At 36.5% G+C, this 11,203-nt stretch overlaps 1 protein-coding gene and 1 long non-coding RNA gene across 2 annotated transcripts; one reads left to right on the top strand and one right to left on the bottom strand.

Moving 5' to 3' along the window:
- Positions 1-332: 332 nt before the first annotated feature.
- Positions 333-2,795, bottom strand: LOC141696323 (uncharacterized). Its single transcript, XM_074500478.1, has one exon. The coding sequence runs from the start codon at positions 2,793-2,795 to the stop codon at positions 333-335; it is 2,463 nt and encodes an 820-aa protein (XP_074356579.1).
- A 6,136-nt stretch (positions 2,796-8,931) lies between these two features.
- On the top strand, positions 8,932-9,601 carry LOC141697562 (uncharacterized). The gene is made up of 3 exons (XR_012564770.1): positions 8,932-9,059; positions 9,162-9,231; positions 9,538-9,601. It is a non-coding gene; the product is annotated as an uncharacterized LOC141697562 (long non-coding RNA).
- Positions 9,602-11,203: the final 1,602 nt, after the last annotated feature.

Here is an 11,203-nt window from a genome sequence, read left to right as displayed (position 1 = left end):
AAAAATTAAACAATTTTTTTAGGTCTGTGTTTTTATTTTTTATTGGATGTCTTCGACTTCTTATATTACTTGTCTGTATTGTTTTTAATCAGGACTACGTAACAAGGTAATAAACACATAAATAAAACTTACCTTTTTCCTGAACCATTCGGGGAATTGTTCATTCTGCTTGGTTTTTAGCCACACCTCGTCATTTTCATGCTGCTGGTATCTTAGCATTAAAGATGCCATATGTTCACTACAAGTAAAATCAATTGCTTCAATATATTTACCGAATTGCAGATAATGAGAAAATAACAAAATGCACACACACACACACATATGTTAGTAACTTACTCAAAATATTGCCTCATGTGATTGCTATTTTGCAGAACACATAAGTGTGCTAGATGCAATTCCTCTTTGCTTGGCTTGATCATTGTCGCACCAGATAAAGGTTTGCTTATTGCATTTTGCTCATGCCTATCATTTTTTGGCAAACCTATGGTAGCTTCTTCAAAATTGACCAAACGTTCAACGGCCTCTTCGGCAACATATGCCTCGGCAATACAACCTTCGGGATGAGCAGCATTTCGAACATATACTTTAAACGCCTTCATATATCTCTCAAAAGGATACATCCAACGTAGAAAGATTGGCCCGCAAAGCTTAACCTCTCTCACAAGATGAATTGAGAGATGGATCATGACATCGAAGAACGAAGGGGGAAAGTGTTTTTCCAGCTGGCATAATGTTTCCACCAACTGAGATTGCATATTTTTCAATTTATCTACATCGATGACTTTGCTGCAAATTGCCTTGAAGAAAAGGCAAAACCTTATTATTGTGCACCTGACTTTTTTGTGCAGTACCGACCGAATCGCAATTGGAAGCAAATGATGCAATATTGTGTGGCAATCATGAGATTTCATTCCAACAAGCCGAAGTTTTTCCATATTTACAAGATTCTTGATATTTGAACAAAATCCATCCGGTAACTTCATTTGAAGAAATGATGAGCAAACTACCTTCTTTTCAGCATTTGATAAGTTCCATGCAGCCAAAGGTACCTTCTCTTTCTTTCCGGGAGTTTTTGGCCTTAGCTCCATTCTTATTCCCATTTCTGCCATATCGAGACGGACTGACTCCCTATCTTTTGTCTTTCCGGGAATATTTAGCAAAGTTCCAAGTAAAGCCTCACATATATTTTTCTCGATGTGCATCACATCGAGAACATGCCTAACTGGCAAAAATTTCCAATACTCAAGTTGAAAGAAGATAGATAACTTCTTCCAAACTGATCTAGCATCACCTTTCTTCCGTTTATGTTGGCGTTGTGTCTTACCAAAGACATGGTCCCTTAGATGTTGTACTCTTTCAAAAACCTGCTCACCAGTTAATGGAATAGGACCAGCACCTGTCTCAACGCTATTATCAAAAGCTGCCTTTTGATTTCTATACGGATGATGACGAGGCAACCACCTCCTATGCCTCATAACTACCGTCTTCCGATAGTGAACCAGCCTAGTAGCCTCTGTTTTATCAACACAAAGAATACAAGCATTATATCCTTTAACTACATGTCCCGACAAGTTCCCCAAGGCCGGATAGTCACTTATTGTCCATAATAATATGCCCCTAAGTACGAAAGACTCTTGTCTATATGCGTCGTACACTTGTTTCCCGCGCCACAACTCCTGCAGATCTTCAATAAGTGGTTGAAGGAACACATCTATATCATTTCCAGGCTCGGTCGGTCCTGATATTAACAAGCAAAGCATAATGTACCTTCTTTTCATACAGAGCCAAGGTGGAAGGTTGTAAACCGATAGCAAAACTGGCCAACTTGAGTGATCAGTACGGTTTCCACGAAAAGGATTGAAACCGTCGGCGGATAAAGCTAACCGGAGGTTTCTACTCTCCGATGCAAAATCAGGCCACTTTTGATCGACATCCTTCCATGTTTGCGAGTCTGCTGGATGCCTCATTTTACCATCTTGTTGTCGTTCGGTCTCATGCCAAGTCATGTCCTTCGCAATCGCTGGTGTATTGAACAAATTTCTTATTCTTGGTATCAAGGGGAAATACCATAAGACCTTAGCAGGGACTCCTTCTTGTTCTTCTCCTTTCTTATTCAGTTTCCATCTAGAGGCCTTACATATGCGACAAGTAGTCTCATCTTCATCTTGTGGCCCACGATATAGTAGACAATTATTCGGGCATGCGTGTATCTTATCATAACCCATTCCTAATGCACATAAGGTTTTCTTCGCTTCATTGAAAGAAGAAGGGACATTGTTGCCTTCTGGTAGCAAAGACCCAATCAATAATAGAACATCAGAAAAACATGAATCCGACATACCATGCTTCACTTTCAAGTTGAATAACTTAACCAAAGCTTTCATCTTAGTGTAATTCTCACAACCAGGATAAAGAGGTTCATGCTCACCTTTCACATGGTTGATGAAATCTGAAGAATCTGAAGAAAGAACATCATCATCGTCAGCTTCACCCATTCTTGTGCAGAATTGGTAATTAGAAGATACCGAGTTGTCACTTTCATCCAATACAGGACTTTCTACAATATTTGGCTCCCCGTGCCATATCCAGCGAGTATACGTTTCATCAATACCATTTTGAAACAGATGGTTTTTAACAATCCGAGCTTTCCAAGATTTGCTATGTGCGCACTTTAAGCATGGACAACTTATTTTGTCTTCGTTATATCCATTCTCAAAGGCAAACATAAGTAAATCGTCCACTCCATTCTCAAACTCTCTTGTTCTTCTATCAGCTTTTAACCATGACCTATCCATATTTTGATATAAAACAAGCTGCAAAAAGAAAGTGACATGATGGTCAAAAACAGAGCATATACTATTAAGCTTATGACTAACTACCAAAACAATTACAAACCCAAATTCCCAAATAACCAAAACTATTAAGCTTATGACTAACTACCAAACCAAAACAATCAGCAACAACTACATAATCTATTAGCAATTAGTAACTAATTAAGCTTATCACAAACCCAAATTCCCAATGTGCATCACTTCAAACAATTAATTGCAAAGGTGAGCTTGTGTTAGAGCTTAAACCACTGAAACAATGGAGGAACCCTAAAACACTAAAAAGATAATTTAGGTTACGGATTTACCTAAAATGGAGCCGCCACGAATCACGATGGAGAGTACAGGAGGGGATAAGATGAGGAGTAATGAATGACCTAATTTTGACTTCAATTATTATGTTCTCATTCAGACATAACAAAGCTCAATGATTGGGTTGTTAAAATTTTAAATAATCCTTAAATTATGTCCAAATAAAAATCCACTTATGGATAGTCATTTACAAAATTTATCGATGTTAATATCGACTTATTGTAGTCATGTACAAATTTTATCGGAAAATAATCAACTCTTCTTGTTCGTCTTTTTAACAGAAATCCGGTAAAAGCTGTAGTCCCTGACACGGGTACTACTACCCAGTTGACTTAATTAATTTCTGAAATGGATTTGTCAACGATCCAACCGTACGGATGTTAATATCGACTTAGTGTAGTCATGTACAGATTTTATCGGAAAATAATCAACTCTTCTTGTTCGTCTTTTTAACAGAAATCCGGTAAAAGCTGTAGTCCCTGACACGGGTACTACTACCCAGTTGACTTAATTAATTTCTGAAATGGATTTGTCAACGATCCAACCGTACGGATGTTAATATCGACTTAGTGTAGTCATGTACAGATTTTATCGGAAAATAATCAACTCTTCTTGTTCATCTTTTTAACAGAAATCCGGTAAAAGCTGTAGTCCCTGACACGGGTACTACTACCCAGTTGACTTAATTAATTTATAAAATGGATTTGTCAACGATCCAACCGTACGGATGTTAATATCGACTTAGTGTAGTCATGTACAGATTTTATCGGAAAATAATCAACTCTTCTTGTTCGTCTTTTTAACAGAAATCCGGTAAAAGCTGTAGTCCCTGACACGGGTACTACTACCCAGTTGACTTAATTAATTTCTGAAATGGATTTGTCAACGATCCAACCGTACGGATGTTAATATCGACTTATTGTAGTCATGTACAAATTTTATCGGAAAATAATCAACTCTTCTTGTTCGTCTTTTTAACAGAAATCCGGTAAAAGCTGTAGTCCCTGACACGGGTACTACTACCCAGTTGACTTAATTAATTTCTGAAATGGATTTGTCAACGATCCAACCGTACGGATGTTAATATCGACTTAGTGTAGTCATGTACAGATTTTATCGGAAAATAATCAACTCTTCTTGTTCATCTTTTTAACAGAAATCCGGTAAAAGCTGTAGTCCCTGACACGGGTACTACTACCCAGTTGACTTAATTAATTTATAAAATGGATTTGTCAACGATCCAACCGTACGGATGTTAATATCGACTTAGTGTAGTCATGTACAGATTTTATCGGAAAATAATCAACTCTTCTTGTTCATCTTTTTAACAGAAATCCGGTAAAAGCTGTAGTCCCTGACACGGGTACTACTACCCAGTTGACTTAATTAATTTATAAAATGGATTTGTCAACGATCCAACCGTACGGATGTTAATATCGACTTAGTGTAGTCATGTACAGATTTTATCGGAAAATAATCAACTCTTCTTGTTCGTCTTTTTAACAGAAATCCGGTAAAAGTTGTAGTCCCTGACACGGGTACTACTACCCAGTTGACTTAATTAATTTCTGAAATGAATTTGTCAACGATCCAACCGTACGGATGTTAATATCGACTTATTGTAGTCATGTACAAATTTTATCGGAAAATAATCAACTCTTCTTGTTCGTCTTTTTAACAGAAATCCGGTAAAAGCTGTAGTCCCTGACACGGGTACTACTACCCAGTTGACTTAATTAATTTCTGAAATGGATTTGTCAAAGATCCAACCGTACGGATGTTAATATCGACTTAGTGTAGTCATGTACAGATTTTATAGGAAAATATAAGATGTTTAAAATAAAGTCATCTTTTTAACGAAACACTGAACCGAATAAAAATCTTCTAATCGAAATTATTAACTAAACAATTGTAACAAAGTATGTCTAACAACAGTTTTTCAGACAAGATAATTTAATTTTTAAAAATTAAAATATATTAAAAGACATTACATACCGTTAGATTGAGGTACTATCTCAAATCAGCACCGTTCATTTGATTTTTCATTTCCCCCCAATCAAAAATTGTCTCCCACCTTGGCTTCGCGGTGTTTACTTTACCAGTTTACATTCACAATTTCATTTTTCATTTTCATTTTATCACACGCGACAACGGCGATCACAGGCGACAACGGCGATTACTCAACCTAGCATCACACGCGACAAGGGCGATTACTCAACCGTTTAATCACTGGTATGGGCTTAAACCCTAGAACCCTAGCGTCCCTGATTTTATCTTTTGTATTTGGGGTTTTTTCATCTTATGTATTTAGGGGTTGTAGAGTATATGATATTTTGGGTATCTTCATTCCGATTATATGCGTCCTTTGCATGCATTTTGTCACTCACTCTTGATTTTGAGTCCCTGATTTTATGTATTCTATGTTTCACTCTAGATTTTAGTGTTCCTCTAAATACACTCTGCATATACACTCAGCATCCCTGATTTTAGTGTTTCACTATGCTTGATTTTAATGTTTCACTTAAGATTTTGTGGATTTTGATCCATATTGCCTCTGTTTGATTCACGGAACACATAAACACATTGCCTCTGTTTGAGTATATATGTTTCGTGCATATATGCGAAGTCCTTTTAGATATATGACAGCTCATTTTACATGTTCTATATTATGTGACTCTGAAATTTGGTTTTTCTTCCATATACATTTGATACATGTGTTTTAAACTTTAGTTTTTGTTTGGTGTATAGATAATGGCCACTCCGAAAAAGAAAAGTGAGTCAAAGAAGACAGAATTGAACACAAGAAAGTCACCGAGAACAGGGCCAAAGAAGAAAGAGCTTAAAAGGTCCAGGTCTTCATCCCACCCAACTACCATGAATGTGATCAGGGCTTTACGAAAGACCAGGTCCTTAAACAACCAGACCCCTGCTATGACCCCCACCCCATCCACTTCTTCCCCAAAGTCTGTGAAGAAGAAGCCTATATCTGAAATCTTACAGAAAAAAATTTCCAAAAATAAGAAGAAAAAAGTGAAACCTGTTACCACCCCGAACAACAATGAAGGACTAAAACTACTCAAGCGAGGTTGTGTAACGATGCATAGAATTGTGAGACGAAAGATCCAGGGGAATAAACTTAATGTGTCTTTTAATGGAAAGGGAGAGCCGTATGGTCCTGAAGCGGCAGAAATGCAATCCTATATTGGGGTTTTGGCAAGAACCAAAGCACCAATCTGGCATGATAGTTGGAAATGTGTTCCCGATGAGACAAAGAACAAGCTTTGGGAGTGTGTTCTGGTAAAACAAACTCAAATAATTATGTATCTTTCATTATATGTTCATTACTTATGTATCTGATATCTTTTTAATTTCTTATGTATGTAGCTGGGTTTCATTTTACCTCCGTCTGCGAAAAAGTTGGTTTTACGTTCCGCTGGTCAGAAATGGAGGGAGTTCAAAAGTCGACTGACCACAAATTACATTCTCCCTTATCGAGATCAACCTGAAGTGTTGGCCTATCCTCCTGCAGATTTCTCTTTCATAGAAAAATCGCATTGGGATATATTTGTTGCTGATCGCACGTCACCTGAGTTTTTGGTATGTTTCCAGTTAGCATTATGACATACTTATTTCTAGTTAGCATTAAAACATACTTGTTGTTTCTAGTTTTTGGTATTTAATTAATATTGATTTCATAACCACATTCGTGCTTCTTATGCAGAAATGTCATAATGATGCTATACAAAGAAGGATGCTGAGTGTATATCCACATCGGATGTCTCGAAAAGGTTATGCTAACCTCGAGAATGAATGGGTGCGTAATAGTGAAATGACATAGTTATTATTCTAATACAAACTAATTTGTCTAACATATCTATACTATTATACTTTCCTGATCATATACATGTGAATGCAGTATCAATCTCATCCAGATGAAGAGGAAGTTGATCGGTCGTCAACCTGGGTCCTAGCAAGGAAGGACAAAGATGGTAAATTTTTAGGAAAAATTGTTGAAGATAAAGCAATGGAAATTGTAAGTTATATATTAATTTTTGTCTTAATTAATTGAAAGTATATGGTACTTAATTATGTTAGTCTTTTACATGGAAATAGCTCAGACTGTGATAATATGGTACACTTAATATTTTAGGAAAAATTGAAAAAGGAGGTTAAGGAAGGGAAACTAATAGCTGAAGGTGTTGATGATGTTTTAACACTCGCGCTCGGTAAGCCTGAGCATGGTGGACGGGTCCGTGGACAAGGTGTTCATGTAAAGCAGTCGGTTTATTTTGATCTTCCAAGGCAAAAAAAAGCTAGAACAATGGATGAAAAGATACAGGAAAGAGTTCAGAGGTACTTGGCAGAGGAGACTCCAAAAATAATTAAAGCGAGAGATGATTTTTGGGCTGCTGAAATGGAAAAGCTGAGGGCAGAGATCTTGAAAAGGCCCGTACAACAAGAATGTACTCCAACGCATCCTTCCCAACAAGCAAGCTGTCACTCTAACGGCGGGGTTGATGTTGATGCAGCTGTAAACCATCCTGCTACACCTACAACTGCAAAGAATTTATTTCCTGTTCAACAGGAGGGAGGTGGTCTGAAAATTCAAAAGATTGAAAGTTTGTTTGTTGATTTAGGGGTGGATCCTGAGGATGCTCAGAGGTTGGATGGCAAGGATGAAAGTTGTAGAATTGTTTTTGAGGAAGACAGATGTGAAGAAGTTAAAGTGAATGCTCCGGATAATTCTGTTTGTAAATTGGCTCTTGGATCGCTCAGCAACATTGTAGCTTGTGCGAAGATTGATGAAGTTGTTGTTGTTGTTGAAGGAGAGGAGACAATCCATGGAGTCAGACTTGGGGAAGAGAATGCAAGAGTGTCAATCACTCAAGTCATTCAAGGAGATGCTAAGATTCCATATCCCATCGGTGACGAGATTTTGACCGTGGAACAAGCCATGGGAACTTTTATTGCATGGCCAAGAAACTTGATAACAATGAGGAACAATAGCACTTCCAATGTTTTGTCAGCTCCGAAGGTAAAAATATTTAGAATAGCACTATATAGCTAGAATGTTTTTATTTAGTATTTTCTTTCTTACTATTTTCATGTGTATTTTCTGCAGAAAGCCAAGAAAAAGGGAAAAAAGAAGACTTATAAATTAGTCGCTGATGTTGAACCAGAGCTTGTTGTTGAGATGGGTGCAAATTACCCATCTGCATTAAATCGTTTGTGGACATGGGCAAAGGGTGCCTTAGCTGATGAACGAACGGTTTCTTTTCAACTATCCCAAGAAGCCTTTGGCTCTACAAAAAAGATGGCCATTTACTTATCAGATATATATTCGGTGTGCTCTGGAGGTGAAATGTCGGGGTCTGTGATCGTCCTTTTTATTCAGTAAGTTTCTCCACAATTTTTTTTTTAATATCTCATAGTTACTCTGTGGCTCCAGAAACGATTTTTTTTTAATCTCTCATATTTTTATATGTAGCTCCATAAACGAATACATCAAAAAAAATAAGATGACCAACATGATCAAGTTCGTAGATCCCACCACAATTGGTGCCATTGGCTGTGGTAATGCAGGGCAGAGGTCGCGTGCACTCGCTGCACGATTTAAGAATGCTAAGAAAGGGCAATACTTTCTTATGCCTTACAATGACGTGTAAGTTTTAATCCAAGAGCTAGCTAGTTAGACATTCTCATATAATGTTTTAGCTAAACAGGATCACATGCCTTTTTAAATTGATTTTTTTTGGAGCTTCTAAGTTTCAATTTTTATGACAAGGCTTCAATTCATTCATGTTTGTGTAGGAACCATTGGAATTTAACTGTTGCAAATCCTGAGGCAGAGGTTGTCTACCACATGGACCCTCTAAAACGTCGAATCGCTAATGTGGAATGGCTGGATGTTGTCGACAAGTAAGATTCAGCTTCTAAAATATCTGTATGGAGTCTTGAACTTTGATAGACCACGCATTTTTCAGTTGCTTAATGGTTTTGCTGGTATTATTTTGGTTGTAGTGCCATTAAAATTTACAAAGAGGATCTCAACAAGGTTGTCAAGAAGAAAATTTTGTGGGAGAACATGGCGGTAATAATCAATTCTCATCATATTTTTTCTATGCTATTAAGGATATTGTAATTAAATAATTATTTCTTACATCTCAGTTAGTTGATATTGTAATTAAATAATTATTTGTTACATCTCAGTTAGTTGTTAAGGATAGAAGTTAGTTAGATTAATGCTTGTATATAAACACTACTGCACTCATAGTTTAGAGACTTATTTTTTACATTCACCAAATCTGTTTTGTATAGTTATCTCTCTGCAATATACATACAAGAGCTTCTTTCTCTCCAATTCACAGCTTTTGTAATGCATTTTTAATTAATCCAGGGAGTTCCAGTGCAGTCAGGAACCAAGGATTGTGGCCTGTTTGTGATGCGCTATATGAAGGAGATTGTTCAGGACAAAGAACTTGAGTTTGCTGCTAAGGTGAGATTTTCACTTTGGGTTTTCCCATTGACTTATACTCTTACTCGTACAGTACTTAATTGTATGACTTATGTAAAATTTTGGGTTATTTTTCAGTGGATGCGCAGATCAAACTTGGTTTACACTGATGATGACATTAACGAGATCCGCTGTGATTTTGCAAAATATTTCATGAAACGCCATGCAATCTAGGTTCCAAATTTGTGGTCTTTTGTTTGAACTAGTAGTCGGATTTGAACTTTAAATTATGCAGTTGGTCATGGTGATGCACTTTTTGGTCCAATCCAAACAGAATTGTCGGTAGATTGATAGATTTGTCTCAATCTATTAGTAGATTGCATGGTCAATCTATATATATTGTGCTCAATCTATATATATTGCCCGGTTCTTGTTCTACTGTTGTAGGATTGTTGGATTGGTTGTGTTTGGTGGATTTATATTAGATGTTTGGTGGATATATATATATATTGGCTTGTTCTAGGATTGTTGGATTGATATGTGTTTGGTGGATTTATATATATTGGCTTGTTCTTGTTCTAGCTAGTTCTAAGTTTGTTGGTTTGGTGAATTTATATATATTGGCTTGTTCTTGTTCTAGCTAGTTCTAGGTTTGTTGGTTTGGTGGATTTTGATTTTTTTGTGATTGGTAGTTAGTTCTCGGTTTGTTCGTTTGGTGGATTCATTTTTGGTGGATTCATTTTTGGGATTTAGTTTTTAGAAAACAGGTGGTTTGGATGAAATCAGGATTTTATATGCAAAATTTTATATACAACAGATGATTGTGTTCTCAATCAAAAACAGCCATTGTACCAAACTAATTGGAACAACACTGTAACATTGTTTTAACAGTTGACTAAAGCTCTATTCACAACACTTTAAAACATGGTAATATTGTGTCTATCATGTTCACATAACGACAAAATATACGATGGTGTTATCTCAAGGATAACACTACAATATGCTTTAAACAAAAAATGTGGTCTAAAGAGCATTAAGATGGAAGTTAACATAACTTAGTATTAAAATACTATCACAAACCATTGTTTGAAATAGCTCCTTACAATATTTACCTAAAACTGTTGTATAAGACAGCATAAAATAACAGTATTGACCTAAAACTGTTGTGGTTAGCCTTTCAAACAACATTATATACGACGCTGTTGTCTCAAGGGGTGCACTACAATAGGAGTTAAACAAAAAATGTGGTCTAAAGAGCTTTAAAATGGCCATTAACCACAACTCATTATTGGAAATACATTTCACAAACCGATGTTTGAAAGACTTCCTTACAATACTCTGGCTCAAGGTGTTGTCTAAGACATCATAACATAACTGTATTGTCCTAAACCTATTGTGGTTAGCCTTTCAAACAACAATCAACAAACTACCCGTTGTTTGACAAATAATATATAGAAATTTTGCACTCTTAGTTGACAGTAATACACCGTTGTCTTCTTGAGGAAAACCGTTGCAGGTAAACTGTTCCAACAATACAGTCTTTTATACAACCTGTTGTTGAATGACAGTTTCGGTAACAGTTATGAACCTGTTGTGTCTGTAGCTTCTA

The sequence above is a fragment of the Apium graveolens genome, chromosome 11 (assembly GCF_009905375.1).
Source record: "Apium graveolens cultivar Ventura chromosome 11, ASM990537v1, whole genome shotgun sequence".
In the NCBI taxonomy this organism is placed as follows: Eukaryota; Viridiplantae; Streptophyta; class Magnoliopsida; order Apiales; family Apiaceae; genus Apium; species Apium graveolens.
This window is presented reverse-complemented; position numbering and strand designations above follow the sequence as displayed.